This window comes from Arachis hypogaea, chromosome 5, assembly GCF_003086295.3.
Source record: "Arachis hypogaea cultivar Tifrunner chromosome 5, arahy.Tifrunner.gnm2.J5K5, whole genome shotgun sequence".
NCBI lineage: Eukaryota > Viridiplantae > Streptophyta > Magnoliopsida > Fabales > Fabaceae > Arachis > Arachis hypogaea.
The window spans coordinates 12,266,627-12,291,689 of NC_092040.1; the positions used below are offsets into that span (position 1 = coordinate 12,266,627).

The 25,063-nt window shown below is 31.5% G+C and overlaps 2 protein-coding genes across 2 annotated transcripts; both read right to left on the bottom strand.

The window, feature by feature from the left end:
* Positions 1-10,441: 10,441 nt before the first annotated feature.
* Positions 10,442-11,527, bottom strand: LOC112803276 (uncharacterized). The gene has a single exon (XM_025846781.1). The coding sequence runs from the start codon at positions 11,525-11,527 to the stop codon at positions 10,442-10,444; it is 1,086 nt and encodes a 361-aa protein (XP_025702566.1).
* Positions 11,528-21,790: 10,263 nt separating this feature from the next.
* On the bottom strand, positions 21,791-23,110 carry LOC140184823 (serine/threonine-protein phosphatase 7 long form homolog). The gene is made up of 3 exons (XM_072238003.1): positions 22,512-23,110; positions 22,347-22,437; positions 21,791-22,228 (listed from the first exon to the last, which is right to left on the bottom strand). The coding sequence occupies exons 1-3, from the start codon at positions 23,108-23,110 to the stop codon at positions 21,791-21,793; spliced, it is 1,128 nt and encodes a 375-aa protein (XP_072094104.1).
* Positions 23,111-25,063: the final 1,953 nt, after the last annotated feature.

Genomic DNA, 25,063 nt, shown 5'->3' on the forward strand with positions numbered 1-25,063 from the left:
ATTCAATGCCAGACTCTCTTTGGTCAGTCATAAACGCATCCTTCGAATCAATTTCACATACTATTTTCTTGATACCATATTCCTAAATCCTAAGCTAAGATCATCTCTTTTCGAATAAAAAATTTCGGATTTTTTGATATTCCATTGCGGGAGGTTGTTTGAGCAACCCTTCACTCAATTACTCCTTTCATCCCTAATCACACAACTAAACCCAACTACTTGAACCTTTTGAAAAATGCTAGTATCACTGTTTACCTTTAAAACCAAGCGAAGGAGAACCCCATGAACTCACATTGGTGGAGCAAAGTTGTCGTGGCTCAGAGAAGGATTGCTTAAGCTTGTTTTTCTATCTTCTAACTAAGACAACAACCTTAATCGACGACTAAGCTTCGTTAGGGTTAAAGATTTTTTGATTGTGTTGTCTCCAGATCCACCAAAGATTAGAAAAGAAGAATTCACTACAAGAAAATTGCTGGATACTGTCAAATTTATTGGTGGATTTGCCAAAAAAATTTACCAGTAATATGTTTACCGTTAAATTTAGCGGTAGAATAAATTTGACAGTATAAACCTCGCTGGTAATTATTTACTAGTGGATATTAACTTTTAATTGACAAAATTTTAGAACTTGGTACCATCAAATTTATCCCCCGATTAATTCGACAATAAACTTAAACTTTATTTTTTCTAAAAAAATTGTTTAAAAATTCAATAATTTTTAAACCAGCGAAATTCAAAATTTTATATTTTACATAATAATTTGTCTATAATTTTTTGTTGAAAGTTCACAAACAAGTTCACGTATCAAAGTTTAAGACTAAAGAAGAAAAATAATAATTACTTGTGTAAGAAAAAAGATAGCACTATAAACATATACTCTAAATCCAGAAAAGATGAATTTACTTATTATTTGATATGAAAAACAAGATACCTCATAGTGTTAAGTAAATTGCATAAGTAAAACTTTCTAGATAATAAAATGTTGAAAGAAAAAATTAATTATGCAAATGAAAAAATTAATATTATAAACATAATCAATACACAAACTATAAATATAATCAACACACAAGTTATAATTAAACAAAAGGTTAAGTACTTTTTTCGTCCTTAACATCTTGGGTGAAAATCAAAATCGTCTCCGGCCTATTTTTGTTATTAAAACCATCCTTAACGTTACAAAACGTTATAAAATCATCCTTTTGTCCATAAACAATATTTTTTAGACAATTTTGCCCTTAAACAAAAATTAAAAAACCCTCCCTACCCTCACCACTAACCTCTGAATCATCATCACCATTGCTACGCATCTCTTTCTCCCTTTCCTTATGGCCACCACCACTGCCACCATAACCATCACCATTGACATCATAACCATCACACCTTTCTCTCTATTACCAGTTCATCATCTTAAATCACTATCACCCACCCACTACCCCCAACCCTTTTCTTTCCACCTAAACCCTTTTTTGTGTGCAACAATTCAGCAATTTAACAGCAATCATCAATCGCAATAATTCAGCAATTTAATAGAAATCATCAACTGCAATCATCAACAAAATAAATTTAATAGAAATTTTAAATTAAAAAATAATTCAGCAATCATCAACTGCAATTTCAGATCCAAAATCAGTAACAACAGAAATTAAAAAATTAGAAAGAAAGAAATGATGTTTATGTTCTTCAAAAATAAAAAATATAAAAAAAGGAAGAACGAAACCCTTGCCAGCGATAGTAGAGACAGAGCAGGTGTACAACAATGATGGGAGAGCAACGAAATCCTTACCCAGCGACAACAGAGCGGTTGAAACTCTAAAAATGGTGGCGCATCAGAACATAGTGTGACGGGAGAGGAACCAGAGTCCAAGCCCTGCGACGGCAAAGAGAAATCCCGCGGATGCATAGAGAAGATAAGGGGAGCAGCAGAGGGTTGGCCTAGCAGCGACGGAGCGGCTGAACCCCGACAACGGCGGCGATGGAGAACACCAGCGACGGCGGCGCTACAAGCCCTAGTAGAGAGAGAGAGAGAGAGAGAGAGAGAGAGAGAGAGAGAGAGAGAGAGAGAGAGAGAGATGAAGAACGACAAGCCCATCGCGACAAGTCTTACAGCCACAACGTGACGGCGGCGGCCACCCTCTTCCCTACCGTCACCTCCCTCTTCTTCCTTTCCTTTTCTTTCTTCTCCCTCTTTTGTTCCTTTTCTTCATTTTGGTTTTTCTGTTTTAAATAGAAATGGTGGGGGTAATGGGTAGGCTACTGTGGGTACTGGATAGTGATAATAAGAAAGGGTTTTTATGTCATTTCAAAAATTATTATGGACAAAAGGATGATTTTATAACGTTTTGCAAAGTTGGGGATGAATTTAATAACAAAAAAAAGTCTGGGACAATTTTGATTTTCACCCAAGACGTTAAGGACGAAAAAAGTACTTAACCCTTAAATAAACAAATCAAATTTCATATATTCAAATGAGTAAATTGCAACAAACTTAGTAAAACTAACAACAATTAATTCAACAAAATTAATTCAAAAAATAATTAAATCAGACAACAATGAACTCAAAAAATTAATAACTATCAATAATAAGTGAATAATTAACTTAAAAAATTAACAAATTAAGATTAACTCAGAGAATTAACAACAATCAACACTAATTAACTTAGAAAACAATAAACTCAGATAACAATAAACTCAAAAAATTAACGATCATCCAAAATACCATCAACTCAGATCGAATCCTAAATTACACCATATCTAACCAAACATGATTTAATTTCTAATTATATTAAATTAATATAACAAACCTTAGTCACACACTTAATTAAAAAATTTATTCAATAATTTAATAAAATACCTAAAAAATCCTAAATAAATAAAAAATATGAAAAAATACAAAAACTATAGAAAAATTATCAATGATGGTGGCTACAGGATGTTAAAAGCGTGGTGGTGACAAGTGGCAGTAAAACCTACAGTGGTAGAGTTAGGATTTAGTAGTATAACAAACAACCAAAAAAATATATAGACAACAACCTTTCCTTTGGCGTGTTGGACCTTAGACACAGTGACAACGGTAAGCTGCCGACCTCCGACGGCAAGGGACATCAACAACGGCGGCACGACAGAGGCTTTTCATGGAGAATCCAGCAGCAGTGACGACGACGTGCTGATCTACAACGATAATGTGGCCTACTGGCGGCGATGGCAGATCTAGGCGGGAGTGTGTGTGTGTGTGTGTGTGTGTGTGTGTGTGTGTGTGTGTGTGTGTGTGTGTGTGTGTGTGTGTGTGTGTGTGAGAGAGAGAGAGAGAGAGAGAGAGAGAGAGAGAGAGAGAGAGAGAGAGAGAGAGAGAGAGAAGAGAGAGAGAGAGAGAGAGAGAGAGAGAGAGAGAGAGAGAGAGAGAGAGAGTTTGCAGAAGTGAGGGGAGGGGTTTTTGCGTTTAAATTTTATCCAAATTTATCGTCGGATTTACCAATAAAAAAAATCGACAGTAAAATGTTCGTCGTTGTCTAAACGTTGCATTTTACTATATCCAGTTATCGTCGGAATTTTCTGACGCTGAATTATTCGATAATAAAATTAAATTTTGTTGGGAATAAGTAGTATGACCACAATCCAATCAATCACGTGTCAAATAATTTGTTATTGTTATTATATTAAAATATTAATATAATAAGGTCCTTGATTAAATTTAGAGATTTATCATTGTGATAGTGATCATAATATTGAGAAATAAATCTTTTATAATTTAATCTAAATTATTCTTGGTCATAGGATTATTAAAAAGGATATTAATAATCCGGAAAGATCAATATATATATAATGGCCTTCATTGGATGAAGATTAATAGATCTCATTTATTAAATTATATATATAGATGGTCCATATAGAGATATGACCATTGAACTGACTCACTTTGAGAATTCCTAATGGTTATAATTACCGTATATTTGTCAATAGGATATTCTCAAGATGAATATAGTAATAGAGTTTCCTTTGACCTGCGACTGTCATAGTAATTAACAATGTATTTATTATACTTTGATTCCGGACACCTAATACCTTAGGGTGCTAGTTGAATGGATATTGGGTATAATTTAAATACTTGTAGAATTAATGATTAGTCAATAGGGAATCTATCAACTCTCGGTAAAGAGTTTGAGCTCTATGATTATAATGACTGAGATGAATAAAACCTTGGTCAAGGGGATTGAATGAATGAAGAAATGAGTTTCTTAAGTCATTCAGAGTTCATTATAATAATGGTAACAAGTTAGAGTTTGACATTAAACTATACTCTAAGGGTTAACCAAGAGCTGAAAAGATGGAAGGAATTATACTTTGTTCTTCTAAGGTTCTTAGTAAAAATATATTACGTCATACTATCGGGTCGTTGAGGAGTGTTGCTAGACGCCAACCTTGATTAGTAAATTTAGTACGACTAATTTACTACCCGCTTAGTATTGAACCTATGGGGTCACACACTAACGAGTATTCTAACCTTTGCTATAGAATTATTTAATTATTATTTTGATTTGATCAAATAAATAATTATATTAATTCAAATGGAATATTATTATATTCTTTGCTAGCACCAAAAATATAATAATAGTATGATAATTGAGAATATTAAATGAGATTTGAGAATAACTAGTTATTCTATTTCTGAATTTGGATGAGATCCTAACTGATTCTGTTTTCAAATTAAATTATGATATGATTCATAAAATTTGAATGATTCAGATTTGGAATTTCAAGATATGATTTAAATTTGAATTGAGAATCAAATTTAAAATCAGTAACAAATCTCATGCTATATATATGTATGCCAAGAGTAGAGGAAGGTGATGTAGACGCGAATAACAAGAGTTTTATTCCTTTATCTCTACACATATAAATGTATGTGAGCCTAATCTTGGAGAAGAATTTTATGACATGCAAAGAGTTGCAAGAGGTTTCTCAATTTAGATCAGATGTCCATTGGTCAAGGAGTTGACAGCAAAGCTTGGTCTCGGTGTGGATACGCATAGCGCCTTCGTACCATCAAAGGAGAAAGTGATTTTTACTAGCGTACACAGATATTTAGATCTGATCTAAAATATATATTATTTATTGGAATAAATTTTAAGAACAAAATAGATCTTTAGGATTATTTTCTTTTCTTCCGCTGCGTGTTATGAACATGGTAATCCTTCAAATTTCGTACTAATTGAATTTAGTTACAAAATTTTAAATTTGACAGTAATTTATTCGAGAGACGAATTTTTATTTTTAATCGTAAAAAAATCACTGCTAAATTCATTAATAACGTCTGTCACTAAATCTGTTAATAACATTTATCATTAAATCCAACAATATTTAACGCATTTCATATAGTAATTATTCTTTTCCATCGCTACAGACTTCATCACCGAAAACAAATCACCACTATATTGCAAAATTGAAGGGTCATGTTAGTGGAATTGATTAATAATAGAGATTTTATATAGTTGATAAGTGATAACGTGATTGTAATAAGATAGAAATTTATATACAATTATTTTTATGTAAAATTTGTTCTCATGCAATTGTAATTTTAATTATTATTTAATAATTTTTAATTATTAATTTTATATAAAAATAATTATATATAAATATTTAAAATTATATATAATTATATAATTTTATATGTCAGATATTATTTTTTATTATAATTAAAATTAAATATTTTTTAAATTAAAAAATTATTTTTTTTAATTTTTTTTTTATTTTTCTCATTTTTTCACTCACTTTATTTTTTTTATATATCATTATTAATTACTAATTATAAATGTGATAATTAAAATATACAACATAATATTCTCTAATAATTGTAATTAAAATTAAAATTAAAATTGAAATATAGCTATATTATTTTATTAATTTAATAAACAAAATGTATCACATAACATGTATTCTGTCGTTAAAATTCAAATGAAATATTTTCTTCCAAAATTAATAAATTTTATTTCTTTATTCTCTTATCTACATCTTTCTCGATCTTTATTTTTCTCTGCTCTTTCTATTCTATACATAATTTATAATTTATATTTTATATTACTAATTTGATAAACCAAAATATGTTACAAGATATTTTTTTAATACAATTAAAATAAAATATTTTCTTTCAAAATTAACAAATTCCATCTGCTTTCTTCTTTCTTTCTCTTTTCTTTCTTATGTTCTATCTCTCTCTATCTTTCAATTCTAGAAAAATAAAACTAATAAAATATAGGATAAAGTATATTTTTTGTCTCTAAAGATTGGAAAAAATTTTAAAAATATCCTTAAGTTTTATTTCGTTTCAATTTTGTCCCAAAAATTTTCGATTTGCATCAAATATACCCTCGACGGCTAAATTTTCAAAAAATTAAAGACCAATCTAATAATAATATATGAAAATTATGCTTGATTTGCTTGTGTTGAGGGGTTGTTTTTATGAAATTGTTGTTGAATCGGTTTTAAATTTTTTGAAAAATTAGCCGTCAAGGGTATATTTGATACAAATAGAAAACTTTTGGGACAAAATTGAAACAAAATAAAACTTAAAAATATTTTTAGAATTTTTGTCAAACTTCAAAGACAAAAAATACACTTTATACAATAATATAATTAAAAAATCAAGCAATATTATTCACAAAAAATTTCATTGTTATTATTATTATATACATATTTTTTAGTTTTTTATTTAATTTTAACTTTTCATTGCTTATCTTTTTAATTTATATTTTCACTTCTCGCCCTTTAAATATTTATTACATATCATTTCGAGAGAATACTAATATTGTAATTAATAATTAGAATCAAGATTCAATTATTTTTAAAAAATTAATTTTAAGTTTATTTTATAACTATTAATATAATTTTTTTAATACTAATATCTAATTATTTATATATAGAGAGAAAATATTATTTTTAAATAACAAACATAAAAGTTATTTATTTTTATCTGTACAACAGACTTAATACCTAATTAAAATGTAAAATTATACACATTAAATTCTTTTTAGTTTTAAATAATGAATATTAAAATTAATTATTAGTAAAAAATTAAACTCTTTCATATGAAAATAATAACTAAAAAATTTGTTGTTTGATTTTTTTATTTATGAAAACTTTGGTCTTCTTAGACGATGGATATCTTTGTCCTTTACGACCTTTTTATAAAAATAATTTGGTTCTATAAATATTTTCTACTATAATCTTTAATGTCAGGATAAAGTCAATATAATTTCAAAGATTTGTATTCTTGTAATATTATTACGGGACAAAAACACTAGTTAATAAATAATGAGAGACTAATTTAGAGTGAGCGAGAGCGCCCTGCTTCGAAAGGACATCATCTGGACATGAATAAGTGGGCTAATTTTTTTAGAAAAAAAAATATGTAATTCAGTATTATGGTTAATTGATATGTTTTTTTATATAACTTTAATTTTTTATTTTATTTTAAATAACAAATCAGGCTTTCATATTTAAAAAATTAAAGAGATCAAATTTTTATAGTGTGGAATCAATTTTTGGTGAGATAAATATTTTTTCATTCTCAAATAAATAGGAGAGTCCGATTAGTATATTTTAAATTTTTTTTAACACTAAAATAGAAATTTGATCCTTAGATTTATATTTTTTTAAAAAAATAAAAACTATAAATGTAACTCTTAGATGTGTGACATAAAAAAATTATAAATTATAAATTTCACCTTTTAATTTGTGACATCCAAAAAAAACACCAACTCTCTATACTATTAAAAAATACCACCAAAATTCAAACACTAAAAATAAAAATTGGAATAAGTGAAGTAAAAATCAATGACGCCCCCTCCCTCCTAAAATCCCATATTGTTGATAGGTGTCGGTGAGTCATTCATTTCACGGAGGCAAATTTTATTTATTCATGTATTTAAAGGTTCATCCATTTTTTTTTTTTTATTATTTGTTATAATACATTGTGATTATGAATTTGTTGGTTAATGACAGAACATAGATAAGTATAAACTTGAATCTTTTTTCGTCTAACTGATGGGATAGTTAACTAAAATATTAAATAAATTTATTATATTATTATTATGTGTAACAAAATTAAAATAAATATTTATAAAATAATTATTTATAAACATTATATAAATTTATTTATTTTTTTAACGGTATTTAATTTGAAGCAAAAATAAATATTATATTTAAAGTATTTTTTATCTTTATACATAATTTTAAATTTTATATTTAATTTATTAAATTATCTTTAATTTTATTATTTTTTAAAATTATTAATTTATACTTTATTATATTCCTGTTTTATTGATTTTAAACCTATTCTTCTTTGCGAGTATCAATTTTCTAAAAGTGCATTAAAGACCCTTTGATCAGAAAAAATTAAGAAAATCTGAAAAACAATAAATAAAGACTTCGAAAATAAACTAACTGAAATTGAAATAATTTGCATTGACTTTAAATAATATAAAACAGTAAAATGCCTTCGGTTGAATCAAAGGACTTTTGAAACATAAAATAAAAGTGCTGAAATGTAAAGTTCGAACAAGGAAAGTAAATGTTACTTGAAAGATAAACTTGCAAGAAAAGGTAAAGTTTGCAGAAAATGTAAATGAAAATTAGAAAATAAGTGAAAGAAATTCTATAGAAAATTGGCTCGAAGCAGACTCAAAAATTTACTGAGATGTGAGTGTGTATGAGTAATTTTTGAAGTAAAATTCTAACCCTTATGTCTTTGAACCTTTTTCTATTTATAGCCATCTTCAACCAATCAAATTGAAGTGTAACTCCCACGTTTATGAAAATTTGTGTAACTGTTTCCGCTTGATAATATAATGTCCAAAACAATCTTCAAATCTTGAGGTCTTTAATTTACTTTATTTTCTTTTTCTCTTCCTACATTTTCTTCACCTAATCGTAATTAATTATTACCAAGTACCATTATTATAATTTTTAATTTTGTCTATCAACTTGTTCTATTATCATCTATTTTGTTAATTTTTATGAGTTGTTAAAGTGTTATTAAAAAATTTATTTTTGTATCTTTTGAATATCTAGATGTATAATAATAATAATTTTTTTTGTATGTGTGTTAAATAATTTTATTGTTCTATTAGAAAAAATTAAAATATAATGTATTAAAAAATTTGGTTCAAATTATCAAAATTCAATGTTAGTAATCCTAAAAAATATATCCAAATGTATTATTTTTACTTAATAGTTAATATTATTTTTAGGGCAAAATGCCCATATAAGCTAATTGGATACACAATTCAGTCAAAAAGAAAAACGAGACATGAATAAATCAGAAAGACGTTTTTATGTAGTTTAAATTAGACATGAACATAGTAATTCGAATTGGTGCAATTTGAATAAGGCATGCATAAAAGCATCATAGTAATTCGAATCAATCTTATTAGAATTACACACACAAACAAATACATACTAGTTCGAATTGGACTGATTCGAACTAGTACCCAGTATATTGGCTCATAGTAATTCGAAGCATGCTGATTCGAATTATGGAATATTTGCCAAAAATATTAGAAAAAATACTATATAATATAAAAAAATATACTACAAAAAATATAAAAAAATTATAAATATTAGTTGAACGTGAATTCTATAGCATAAATCTAATCCGTGCAATTATTTTAATACACCAACAATTATATCCAGGGGCGGAGTTAGACTAACTATTTAGGGGGGCGATGTTTAATAATTTACTAAAAATATTTTATATTACTATTTCTATTGATAAAATAAAAAAAATTAAATATATAATCTCAATCAAAGTAAGACAATAATATATAAAAGTTACCACTTACAGTTTTGTATCATGAAAATGCTATTCGACCGTTTTTTCTATTTTCAAAATCATCTTAATTGAATTTGTGTCGAAAATAGCTGCTAATTCTTTTTCTATATAGATGACCAAATTGTATGCAAGAAATTTATCAGCCATCTTACTTCTGAGTCTTGTCTTAACAATTTTCATTGCTAAAAAAGCTCTTTCTGTTGTTGCTGTAGACACTGGTAGAGTCAAAACAAGACGCATTAATCTATCAACCATGTGATAAGTTCTTGATTTCCCAGTTTCTTGCAACTTCTTGCACAATTCAAAAAGTGTACCAATGCCTTTCAAATGATTTGGTATATCATGCTAATAATGTTGCAACTGAGATTTCAAAATATTAAGCTCATTAGAAGGAAAGTCAAGGAGATAAAACTTCTCTGCTAACTTGCTAATTTTTTTAATATTAAATTATTTGAAATTGTCCTTAGGATCCAAAGCACAACTCAAAGTTAAAAGCTCTATTGTTTGCTCATTAAATCTACTATTCAACTCTTGTATTTGAGAGTCAATTGTTGCCAAGAATACATCTATTCGATAATGATGCTCAACTGTCACACTTGGTTGACGAGATCGACCTCTTCAAAAAACATATTGTGCACTCATATTAGGGACTTCAATTTCATGCTTTTCACAAAAATCTTTAACATTTGCAAGAAAATTGCACCATCCACCATCTCTTAATTGTTGAAGAAGTAACTTTGATGTAGAAACAATAGGCATTGCATTAAGAATATCTTGAGATTGTTGTTGCAGTGCTTGGCAAAGAACATTAGTGATTCCCATAATCTCTTTCATCAAGTGCAAAGTGAAAACAAATTCAAATGACAATAATATTTTACTAACACCATAAGCCTCACCTCTTTGTGCATAAGTTGTCCCGTCTTCAATGATATTATTGAGAACAATGTTGGTAGCAGTAAACATTTTAACCAAACTGCAAATAGAATTAAAGTGAGAGCTCCATCGAGTATCCTCAACTCTTTGTACAGTGCTTATTTGATTCGTACCTTTGCCTGTTTCTAATTCATTTTGAACAACCAAGTTTGCATTTTCAATTGCTTGAACTTCTTGTAATTGATCATGTCTTTTTGAAGAAGCACTAACAATAGTGACAATAGAGTTTAATTGAGTAAAAAATTCATGAATTTGAAGTACCTCTCTTGAAGATGCCACCAATGCTAATTGTAACCTATGAGCAAAACAATGTACATAATATACTTGAGGAGAATATTTAAGAAACAAAGCTTGCAAACCATTCCACTCACCCCGCATGTTGCTAGCACCATCATACCCTTGACCCCTAATATTTTCAACTTGGAGATTATAATGAGAAAAGACAAAAATCAATTCTTTCTTTAAAGTTGTTGCACAAGTATCAGTGACATGCACAAGATCAAAGAATCTTTCTTTAACAAAATCATCTAGAGTAACAAATCTCAAAACAATGGCCATTTGCTCCTTTTTAGATTCATCTCTAGCTTCATTAACAATAATATAAAATTTGGCATCTCCCATCTCTTCTCTAATTGAATTTCTCACCTTAGTAGCAAGAATATGTAGAATTTCTTTTTGGACATCATTTGAAATATACTTAGCATTTTTTGGAACATTTTTCAAAACATTCTTTTTCACTCTTTCATTGTAAGATCCCAAAAATTTCAACATTTTCAAAAAGTTACCTCTGTTGCTTGAACTTTGGCTTTCATCATGTCCTCTGTATGTGTAACCTTGAAATGTCAACCATCTAATGCAATCTATAGATGCTCCTAGTCGAATTCGATTATTTTCAATCTCTTCTGATGTTTGCTTATGAAGAAGTCTGTCGATATGTTGTGATTGTTTCATCAAATCATCACATGATTTCAACACCTTATGATGGAATGAGTTGGGACCTTTACCAATGTGATTCAAAAGAGCACATTCTTTTCTACTATTTACTTTCTTCCAATTTCTGAATCCATTCTCAATAAAAGTATTTGAACCCGTATTGATTGAAGGTTCCTTAGCAAAAAAAAAAAGCATGGAAAACAATATATAGCATCATCTTCTATAGAATATTCTAATCAAGATGGAAACAATTTAAACCATGAAGCTTGAAAGCGACGATGACTTTTATCACCAGAAAATGGATAATTATCAAGAATTGGTTGATTTGGCCCAACTTTAATATAAGTCCGACGGATTTCATCTCTTTGATTTGGAGAAAACTTCCAAATCATTGGTCGCATTCCAGGATCTCTTTCCAAACGAAAAAACATATAGTTGATTTGGAAGAAGTTGAGGACGCTTTGAGCTATTCAATGGAGAACTTGAAGTAATGAAATTTGATGACCCCTCAAGTATTGGAGTAGTAATAGTAGAAGCATCTTCATTCTCTTGATCTTTTCTTTTAAAAAATGTATCAATGATTTTGAACTTACTCATAAATCAAATGGCCAAATAAATTCCTATAATTAAAAATATATTTAGCAAAAAGTGTAAATTACAATCTAGATCTTTATAAAATATAAAAATTATATTTCAATTCAAAATAAGATATTAAAATTCAGAACAATAATACTAATATTGTAGTATAAATAATATAACCTTGTAATTAAATAGTTAACTAATAAAAAAAACTAAATATACAAACTAAAATATAATAACAAAAACTTAATTAACAAATAATAATAAATTAAATAAATAACTAAATATATAAAAAATTAGACAAGACTAACAGAAAATAATAATAGAAAAGTCAATAGTTTAATAATTTTCTTAAAATAAAAAAAATAAAAATAGAACCTTTTTTGAGAAACAGAAGTGAATAATCACCTGTTGAATTATTATCTTTTTCTTAATCTACAAAAAAAAAACAAAAGTCAAAGAGGTAAAAGATAAGAAAATTAAAGAGATAAAAAAAAGAAGAATAGAAAAAGTCAAAAATTATTACCTGCAAAGTGAAAGTGAAAAGTATAGGAACAAAAGAGGGATTGAAAAAATATACGAACAAAACAAAGAGGAATGGGGTTGGGCGGCTGGCAAATAAAAAAAAGGGGTGGGAATTGGGAATTGGAAAATAGACTATTAGAAAAGGGGGTTGGGCAGTTGGCAAATAAAAAAAGGGTGGAACTGGAAATGGGCTATTGGAGTATTGGGCTATTTTTTTATGAATTAAGGGGGCTGAGAAAGTAAGGGAGGGGGCTGGGAAATAAAAACAGGAGGGGCTAGACTTTTTTTTTATAAATGAAAATTAAAATTTTGGGGGACCATTGCCCCCCTTTAATAGCATGTACCTTCGCCCCTCATTATATCTATATAGAACCAATGCTAAATCAAATTCAATTAGTTCAATAATACAAGTCTATGAAACAAAATTAGTGTTAATCGAAAAAATATTTTCGATAAAGGTAAGTTGGTTCGAAGTAATAAAGAGGTCAAAGACATATTTGAAAAGATACACGTGCAAGCATGGGTTGGAGGTAATCGACGCGGATTCGATTATATTTACTTTATTAAATCGAATAGGCCTAATCGAACAAGATATTCGAGACAGGTAATCGAACAAGATATTCGAATAAGTGGATCGAGCAGTTATGGTAGTGGAGAAGTTAAAGGCTTTCATCACGGAAGGAAATCATGGGTAACATTTATAGCCAAAAGGCGGGAACGGTTACCAAAGAGTATGCATTCAAGGCTATGATTTTGTAATTAATTGTAATTAATCGTCAGTTACCAAAAGTAGATTATAAATACTAGGAAGTTTTAGGGAATAAGGGTTGGAACTTTAACTCAGAAAATACTCAAGCACACTCACATCCCCAGAGAATTCCTGAATCTGTATTCGAGTTACTTTTTGTAGGGTTCCTTCCATATTTTTACTTCTTCAATTTATCTTCTTGTAAACTTTATTTTTCAAACAAGTTTATCTTTTAAGTATTTTTTACTTTCATTGTTTAATTTACATTTCTGCACTTTTAATCTTCATGTCAAAGCCCTTTGACTCAGTCCAAGGCAATTTCTGCTTTCTTTTAATTTCAACTCATCCTTTTTCAATTTCAGCACATTTTCTTTTTCGAAAACTCTATTTTTTGTTCCTTTTATTTATTTACAAATTTTAATTTATCTTTTATCCCAAAACACGTTTAATCGAAGACACTTTAATGTACTTTTAGAAAATTGGTACCTGCAAAGAGGAGTAGGTTTCGCTCCCAAACCACTAGATATCGAACCACCATCAATTTGCTAAAATCGACAAAACATAAAGTTTAAAAATTTTTATTATGTGATAGATTAGTAACGAGTACATTACAAATTTTTATACTAATCATTGTAACAATGTTTAATTTAATAATTATTATTAAAATTTTAGTTATACTCGTTACAAAATAAATAATTACAATATATAAATATAAAATGAATTGACCGAATTAAAATTAGGACAATCTAATAATATTGAAAGCTATTTAATTTAAAAACATAATTTAAAAAATAAATCCTTCGCATACTTACATAATTATGAATTTATAATATGATAAATGCTTTCCAAATATCTATTCGACTGCTACCAAATCATTTATTTAAATACTTTAATTTTTATCAAACCTAATATAATAAAATATGTTTAAACTTTATTATTATTATTATTATTTATATTCTCTTATTGTAAATAATTTTATAAAATATGAAAATTTGTTAGAAGATTTGATGAGTACTAAAAATTTGTAAGTCAATTTATGTAAATCGATTTAAGATACTTTTTATAATACTCATGAGATCTTTTAAGAAAGTTTTATAAAAAAATTTATTGTGATTATTTATTTTGTAACTAGTACAACTAAAATTTTAATAACAATTATTAAATTAAACATTGTAACGATGAATACTATAAAAGATTTGTAATGTACTTGTTACTAACCTATCACATAATAAAAATTTTTAAACTTTATAAAATGCAATTTTTTTTCATAGACTCGTATTATCGAACTAATTGAATTCGATTTAGCATTGGCTCTATATAGATATAATTATTGGTGTATTAAAATAATTACATGGATTAAATTTATGCTATAAAATTCACGTTCAACTAATATTTATATTTTTTGTAGTATATTTTTGTATATTATATAATATTTTTTCTAATATTTTTTACAAATATTCCATAATTCGAATGAGCATGCTTCGAATTACTATGAGCCAATATATCGGGTATTAGTTTGAATCAGTCCAATTCGAACTAGTATGTATTTGTTTGTGTGTAATTCGAATAAGATTGATTCGAATTTCTATGATACTTTCATGCATGTCTAGTTCGAATTGCACCCATTCGAATTATTATGGTCATGTCTAATTCGAGGTAGGGTGATTCGAATTATTATTCATTAGTCTAGTTTAAATATGTCTAATTCGAATTACATAAAAACGTCCTCCTGATTCATGTCTCGTTTTTTTTGTTGAATTGTGTAAATTGTGTATCCAATTGGCTTATATGCGCATTTTGTCCTTATTTTTACTTATAATTAATAGTTAAAGGAAAAGTATATAGAACCAAAAAGTTACCGGCCAAAAACTAAACAAAACCACATTAATTTATATTAATAATTAATTAATTTAAAATTTTTTAAATTCAAAATTTAAAAAATTTAAAATAAATAAACCTAATTAAAACCTATAAAAACCTTCATCTTCTCTCTCACATTAACCTACCCACCTCTAACAATCACACACACAGATCCTACGCCGGCTAACCCAATCAACACTCTAAATCAAAATCTCTTTGCCGTCAACTATGATGACCCTGCATCGTCTGCTTTAAACCACAGCATCTCCAAAGCCAGCAATTGGTTGAAGGCTAGATATATCAATCCTCTCCAATGACCAATCCTCTAACCCTTCCGTCCTCCAAACCCTCCATTCCCGCCGCCAACTCCTCATCCCCAAACTCTCCAGCGCAGCCGCCTCTGCCATCCACAACATTCTCACCCTCGGACCCGTCAACCATTCCTATCGCAATTCGGTCCTCAAGTCCATGGCTCGCACAGGTTGATCGTATGTCTCCAGCTCGTCGTTCTCGTGTGACCAGGGGAGAAGCAGTGCCGCGAACTCCATAGATCCATGCTGTTGGCGTTGCGTGAAGAACCAAGCTGCAGACCCTTAGGGTGCTCCGCTTGCAGCGATCCGAGTTCTCCTGACCCGGTTCACCTTGTTGCTGTCTCCCAAAAAGGTCCTGGCCCAGTAGCATTTCTTGGCCCAAAACGGTTACAATTCTTGTTGGCCCAAGTTTGCTTTATGCCTTGGTTTATTGTTTTACCCCTTATGGCTCCCCTTTGAAGCCCACGGTTCAACGTCTCAATCACCCAAGAGCAGAATCTTGGTGCGACTTTGGAGCTGTTTGGAGATGAGGGGGGCTTTCATCTTGGTCATCATTTTGTTCAAGTTCATCATCATCCTCCGGGAAGAATTGGAAGCTTGGAGGGTACTCGGCAAGGGTAGTGAGGAGGTCAGAGGCCATTGTTAAAGGAGTCCTTGAACAATTACAGAAATATAAGAAAAATATTCATTTAATATGAAAAAAATATCCTAATATTTAACAAAAGAAACATCAAGTTATATTTTAGTAAAAATAATTAAATATCTATAAAATTTAAAAAAATTATGAAATTCTTAGAAAATAGAGACATTCACATTTGTAATACAAAAAAATTCAAAAAATATATAAAAGAACATCCATTTAGTATGAAAAGAAACATTCTAATACTTAGCAGAAGAAACATCTATATATATTAACTCATAAAGATTTTGAATTCACCCAAAGGTATTTAGCTGGTTTTTGGCTAATACCCTTTTGGTTTTCTAGCATTGCTCATAATTAAATAATAGTTTGTGCCCCTCAGTTAGCTATTTGGAATTTTTTTGGAACTTTCTTAGTTTTTTATTTATCTTTTGACCAAAACCTATTTCCTAACCATCCATAAATGGCTCAATTTTATCGAAATGGAATCTATATGTGTGCTTTTCTTGGATATGGAAGCATGGGAGACTAGACGTATATGTGGGATAGCTTTTTGGCAATGTGCGGGAGAAGAACTCGGACCGTGCGTTTTCTTTAGTTATGAATTTAGCATATCAAATTGCACGGTCCGATTTGTATTCAGGATGAGAAATAAAATTTGGGTTTCTCTAAATCGGACCCTCCGTGTTACCTTAGGTTTGTTTTTTAATATGCAATGGTACTACAAGTCGCATGGTCCGAGTTCCATGCTTAGAATTTGAAAAGAACTCGGACCCTCCATTTTGAGTGAGGATGGAAAATTTTTTGAGGAACTTCGAGATGAATTCGCATGGTCCAATTTCATTTCTTAATATTTTTTTTGAATCATGTTAACCTAGTCGAATGGTACGAGTTCGTTAAAGTGGTCTATATAAAAGTGTGAAGTGAACTGGTAGCTTACTCGCTTCTTCTTCCCCAACTTGAATGGCTGCGTCTTCTGTTTCTTCTTTCTCATTTCTTTATTACTTGCTGTTTTAAACTTGAAAATCTAGTAGCTAAAGCTATCCTTTTTTTGTGTGATTGAGAGAAATGAGTGACAGAGTGTTACTAAAAGTGTATTATTTTGGTCAGATTTTACTACAAACGTCGGAAGGAGTAAAATTTATTTGTGAAAAATCGCTAGATGTTGTTATTCCTTTTATCATCTCATTTGAAGAGCTCAAATATGTGATCTGTGAAAAGATTGATTCTGAGAGGGCAAAAAAGATATCTTGTATTCTATACAGATATCCCATATAGGTATTTGGTGGATTCGTCCAGTTTCAAACTAAATATGTGACGGACGAAGTGAGCATGCAAGAGATGTTTTCAATGTATATTGAAAACCGGGCTCAGATCTCGTTCATCGAGTTGTATGTTGAGTTTGAACAATCTGAGGCCGACCGGAATATTCTACGAGAAGATTATAATAGTGACAGTGAAGAAGAGTTCGAAAGTAACTACGAGTTTGTTGGTCTAGATGGAGATGGAGATGAAGATCAAGGTGATGGAGCAACGGCTCCAGATGTGACAGAGGTGGCAAATGCACTCGCAAACGAAGTGCCGTTTGAGGAGCCATCATTCATGCAAGTTTTGGACTTGGAAGCCATGCATATTTCGGAGTTTTTGGGATATATGACTGCAGGTACGTAATACGTCGTATTAGTTTTTTTTAGTCAGTTATTGATTTAGTTATGAATAAATTAGTATTTATTTACCATTATTTAATCATGCATTGATGTCATAGTTCTCAGGATCGAACTGGTGGTCGAGCGGTTCAGGTGACTGAGTCACTGGTAAAACCGCTGGGTTAGTGGAAAAAACTGGTTGACCGGTCCTATGTAAATAAAAAATAAAAAATAACACGAATGTTAAATAACAAAGTTGAAAATGTATGTGTTTTATAACAATATTTTAAATCTTTCACTGTTATATATATAGTATAAGTACTTATTAGGTAATAATAAAATTCTCTCGAATATGATTAGTAAATATTACGTGAGTTTCTAATTATCATTCGCAGTTGATCGATCTCTTGTACGGTTCAAATCCAGTGAACTGGACCGGTTAGGTTCCGGTTCATGTGGTTTGACGGTCGAACCGGCCTGTCCGGTTCGGTTTTTACATCTTCTGCTGTTGTTCTTTTTTTAATTAGAGTGACATAATAACATGTTGTCAGATTTGTAATATGTGTGTATTTATTTGATTTTTCCTATGGTGGTTGTCAATTGCAGAGATTCCTATTGTTGTAGATGGTGAATTTGCCGTTGGTATGGAGTTCAGTTCTAGAGAAGCTGTTATTAAGGCGATAAAAGAGTATACCATACGACAAAGCATAGACTACCGGGTGTATGAGTCTGAGCCGTTGACATTTTATGCCAAGTGTACGTAGTACGGGTCAGGGTGTGATTGGCTTATCAGGGTTAGCATGATCAGCAGGAAGTACTGTTGTGTTATAAGGAGGTATAATGGTAGTCACACCTGTACCAGAGCCACCATTTCACAGGATCATTCGAAGCTGGATTCTATCACAATTGCAGAAGCGATAAAGCCATTGGTTGAGGCGGACCCCTCCTTAAAGGTAAAGTCAGTTATAGCAAAAGTGCAATCGAATTTCAACTACACCGTTAGTTATCGAAAAGCATGGTTGGCTAAGTAAAGGGCAGTAGAAAAAAATATTTGGAGGTTGGGAAGCATCATTTGAAGCGTTGCCTATATAGTTTGAGGCTATGTGTTATAAGGAGCCATCAGCTGTTGTCCATTTTGAGACTATGCCTGCATATCAAGGCGATGACTTGGTGGGTGATATTCGAGTACTGCATCGAGTATTTTGGAGTTATTACCCCTATATTAGGGCATTCAGACATTGTAAGCCAGTAGTCCAGGTGGATGGGACTCACTTGTACGGAAAGTATAAGGGTTGTCTGCTAGTGACAATTTCACAAGATGGCAACAACAATATCGTCCCAATTGCGTTTGCTATTGTGGAGGGAGAGACTTCTGATGCATGACACTTTTTCCTTAGTAACCTTCGTCAGCATGTTGTCACTCGGGATGGTGTGGGTCTAATATCCGACCGACATGAATCCATCAATGCAGCTGTAGAACGCAGTAATGGAGCTTGGTCACCTCCTAGAGCTTTTCATATGTGTTGCATCAGGCATATAGAGTCAAATTTTCTGCGAAAATTCAAGGCACCGTACCTCCAAAAATTGGTCGTCAACATTAGTAACCATTTACTAAATTTAAGTAAGTTATTAACAGATGTAACCTTCAACATTTGTTTTGACAGCTATTATTTTTCTTTTTTTATGTTGCTATCCTCCAGGATATTCGAGGACGGTGCGGGAGTACGAAGTGCGTTACCAGCGATTACAGGAACGGGGCGAAGCGTATACAAACTGGTTAAACCGAATTGCTCGCAAACAGTACGCATTGGCATTTGATGGTGGATACCGATGGGGTCACATGACGATGAATCTTGTGGAATGCATCAATTCAGTGTTGAAGGGTGCACGCAATCTTCCCATTACTGTTCTTGTGAAGGCAACATTCTATAGGCTAAACGAGTTGTTCACCCGAAAAAGAGCGGAGGAAGAAGCGCGGATTAATGCTGGCCATGTTTCTCTGATGTCATGACCTCGAAGTTGCATGCAAACCAACTTGCATCAGGAAACATTCAGGTCAGTTGCTTTGACCGGTAGAATGAGGTCTTTGAGGTGCGTGAGATGCCAAGCGGACTGGAGTTTGTAGTCGATCTACGTGGCCTTCGATGTGACTGTGGTGAGTTCTAGGTGGACCGGATCCCTTGCAGACATGTGTTTGCATGTTGTGCCAACCAGCGACTGGATTGAAAACTGTATGTGCATGATGTGTATAAGATGGACCAAGTTTGGCCGGTGTACCGATCAAGGTTTAGGCCACTAGGTAATCCTACGACATGGCTTGCTTACAACGGACCTTGGTTTGTACCGAATCTGTACCTGAGACGCGTCACGAAAGGTCACCCCAGGATGACCCGTTTCTTGAATGAGATGGACACGCAAATGTTACGTCGTCCTAGGCGATGTAGGCTATGTGGAGCTGAGGGACATAGTCGTAGCAGATGCCGTCAGTCAGCAGGTGCAAATGCCGACGGAAATGCTCAATAGATTCACAGTCTCAGATGATATGATATGTGTAGCATTATATAGTATGGCATAAGTTGTCCATGTGATTTAAATTGACCTGATATATCTAACATTGTATAATATCACTCAAAATCTCGTATTTATGTAACATTGTATGACGTTTTTATTTTGCTTTTATGTTAAAATAGTTATTATTTTTAAGTTTTAATAATTTATTAAGTACTTTATATGTATTATATTAATATCTTCTACAAGTATTTATTAAAATATAATACTGATAGCTATTACATAATTATAAAAAAATATTTAAGTGACTTTATAACTAAGTTTAAAATAATTTAGCTACACAAGAATTATTTGGTAAAAGACCGGTCTTTAATCTTATGCGGTTCAAATTTTAGACCGGATCGGTAGATGGTCGTTTTTACCGATTCTCTAGTTAAACAGGCCGGTCCGGTCCGATTTTAACAACACTAAATATAAGATACTTGTAGCATGTTAAAATATGATCTCAATTGTCCAATTGAGGTATATTGACATAATATCTGTTATAATAAGATACTCAGATTTTATGAAACATTAATACATAGTCCACATCAATAATACCTGAATAAGGTCATTAATGCATAAATACTCTAAACATACAATAGAAATCTTAGCATTTTCCAGCTCATTAATACGTAATGTCCAACAGATACAAAGTACTCTAAACATAGTTGACATGATTAATACTTAAATAAATACATTACACCACAACTACTTTCTGATTGCCCACTTTACATCCTTCACAAATTTTTGATTGTCCACTAGATACGCATCGGTCTCTTGCTCGAGTGTGTTAGCATTTTCTTCAATGAGTTCCATGGAAACAGGGTAAGGATTTTGACTATTAAAAATTCCGCGTCTACCATCACTCCTACTAGAGTCAACAAATACGAATCCTCCAAAAGCCACCGATGAGGTATGGCCCGGATACCTCGCATCCAACGAATATCTCCCTGGCATGAACTCATTTTGATGGCCAAATTGTGACTGTCCTGCATCTCCAGCCATAAACCCAAGCAACTGGCTAAAAGAACTGCCTTCGCCTGGTTCAAACTGTGACATACCCCAATATTGTTGATGCTGTGAAAATGATGGGTTGAAATGTGTCTGCGGTACATACTGGCCTGAAAATTGAGGTTGTTCTTGTGGAAGTGGATTTGGAGGTGGTATCTCAGGCGAATGTAGCTCCTGTTCTTCATTGTCATCATCCATATCCTGACTACCCTCATCGATATCCTGATTCCCCTAATCCAAATCCTGATTACCCTCATCATTCTCTTCGCCCACAAGATTCGACAATATCAAGCGGTTCCCAAATTTTCCTCGGTACCAATGCATGTAAGTATCCAACGGATGCTGTGAAGGCATGGGAAGCTCAGAAAGAATGTGGCGATACCTGTTTTTCCAATGCATCACCCAACTGTAATGAGTCGGTGCCATGGCCCAGTTAAGATTCTTAGGATCAGTGAGGACTTCTCCATGCGCCTTGTCCAGATTCCGCTCCTCATGAGGTACTCCCTGAATGAATCCGAATTGTCGCCTATACCTATCGGTAGCATGCCACTCAATACATTCAAATGACACCAAAGGTACTGTAGCGCTCCAAACAACCGAGTGCATATAGATTTCAGCAGGAATTATGTTCGGATCCATGCGATCCACAGCATACGCAACCCACACAAACTGAAAAAAATAAAGGAAACTCATGATTACAACCCACATAACAATCACATTGACAATGGTTCATAAGATTTACGCAGGCATTAAACAGGAAACTAATACTACTTTAATGAAAACTCACCTCGCCTTCCTGAAATTCATCAAAGGCCTTCCTAAAATCAGCTAGCTTCATATATCTATATCGTCGGTCACCACGCTCCCAATTTCGCCACCTAATACGATACATTTAATGTTGACAACTAAGTTATAAATATCAATATAGGGGTACATTTAATTATAATATTACATGTTTGCTAGCGGAAAACTGCGGGGCTCCCTAGGAACCGGCGATAGATATGGCAGTCGGATCCAAGCCCAACCGAGCAGAAGTGTTAGTGGGCCATCTATTTCCTTACAGTCAACTCGAGATGCCCAGCATAATGCCCTGTAGAGGTGTGCTAGGCATGCAGATCCCCAACTGTATTGTATAATACTACCAAATTCACGAAGCAATGGTAGAAACTTCCAGTGCACACCTGCGCCTGATTTATCCCCAAACAAGATCGTCCCGATAAGCAACATAATGTGGCACTTGACATACCTCTGTATACCAATTTCACCAGTCAAGTGTAAATTTTCTTTAAGATCCCGCAGCCAAGTCAGTTTTATGCAACTGCCTCTACAGTCCGACTTACGCAGTGCAACTCCGAATTGATGCAAACACTCCGCCTCCAAGGCTTCGAAACTACTCATTGTCATCCCTGTAACTGGAAGTCCGTCAGTTGGAAGACCAAGAATTAGAGCCACGTCTTCAAGAGTGACGGCACATTCACCAATAGAAAGGTGAAACGTATGTGTGTTGGGTGCCACCGCTCGATTAGAGCATTCACCAGTGCCTTTTGACATTGGACTACCCCAATCTGTGATGCATGATAAAAGCCGGTAAGTCGTAGATACTCCTCCACCCTATCGTTGTACCGATCCGGAGGAACTGGATGGTCACATGTCAACATTCTTAACTTCTACAAAGAACATAACAAAGAATTAGTCAACTTCTTAACACTTACTAACTTACTACTAAAATAAAATAATTTTTTTTTACCACACCAACTACTAATAATGATAATTAATACATAAATACCTAATCAAATCTCTCTACAATAACACATTTATCTTGAATAATATCTAATATTAATTAGTCATATACTATTATTTAAACATATTTTTCTCAATTATAAAAAATAATAATAATAAACACTCTATGCCTAAATTCTTTTTCGAACATCATTCATAACAACTAACTAACTTCCTAACAATGAAAATTACAATTAAAAAATCTAAAGTTATTCCCAAAATAAGACTAATAGTTTCTCACAACAACAATAAGATTTACCTCCATTCATTACAATTATAATTAATAATTTTAATAAGATTTAAAAAAATTAACCCTATTTTCAATCATAATTATAATTAAAATTGAGCGGTTGGGCTCTCTTTTTTAGTTTGGTTATATTTATATTAAATAATAATTATAATACAAAATTTTAAAAAATCACAAAAAAAAATTACGTGCTCTATTAAAAAATACCTAATAAAGTTTACATTTTAAAATGTATCAATTAACAAAATAATAATAATTAATTTACTAACAATAATATTTACAATTAAAAATTAATTAAAAAATTCTAAAAAAATTAAAAAATACATATAAATGCTGAAAAATAGTAATAATTATTTTATTCTATCTATATTTCTAATTTGTACTTCTAATAACAACAAGTAAACATTTTACAATAATAATTTTAAATAAAAAAATTTAAAAATGTAAAAAAAAACTTACATAATCGGGATGATTGAGATAATGCATAACATGAAGTTCAGGTCGATCAACATTCTTAGTTTTATTTTTTTTGGCATTCTTTTATTTCTTCAACCATGCACAGCTGAGAGGAGAAAGAAGAACAATGGGAGCTTCAGCTTGAAAATGAAAGCTGAGAGAGTGATATTTTCGGATGGTGAGAGGGGTGAATGCATGAGCGAGTGTTTAGTTTCAGGACACCGTTTGGGGAGCTACTGCAACGCGACGCGTGTCCTTCCCCTTTGAAATCGGACTGTGCGTCTGCTGAGAGGGAAATCGGACGATCCGTGTAGCCTGTTGAAACTCGGAGGGTCCGAGTTGTTACATGCCTGACACCAAAAGCTAGTGAAGCCCCTCCCTCCCCCATAATGGTGTCCAACTCCATTCCAGCTACAACATTAAAAATAAAAAACGTCCATAAATTAGTGGTTACTTTCTATTTTCTAATTATTTATTCTCCATAAAACAATCAAAATAAAAGCAACTTAATCACTTCACTGATGTGATAGTCCCGTTATCACATTTATCCTCAGCTTCACGTGTCACCTTGTAGCCATGACACTACATAAAAGCACGTGATACTTACAACTAACATAAACACCATAGAATCTTCCAGTTTATACATAAAGTAACCTCTCTCTCTCTCTAAAACTTTTCCTCTTTTACACATGATTTTTCGTGTCGGTGACTCAGTAAGTATAAGTGGACAAAGAAAATAAGGAAACTTGAATACAGAATAAGTTAAAAAAAAATCGGTTGTATTTGTAGTTTTGTTGGTTTTTTAACTTTTCTATGTATGACCTCAAAATTATTTTTCTGTATTAGTGAAATCACATTAATTAAGTATAGTAGGCAATTGTTAAATATGTATTAAACAAAAGATGAAAATTTTTTAAACATGAAAAATTAAACAATTTAATAAAAAAAAGAAAAAGGGAGTGAAATAGTATTATATTATAAAAATTCAATAAATATCGAAAAGAAAAATTGAGGGATCAAAG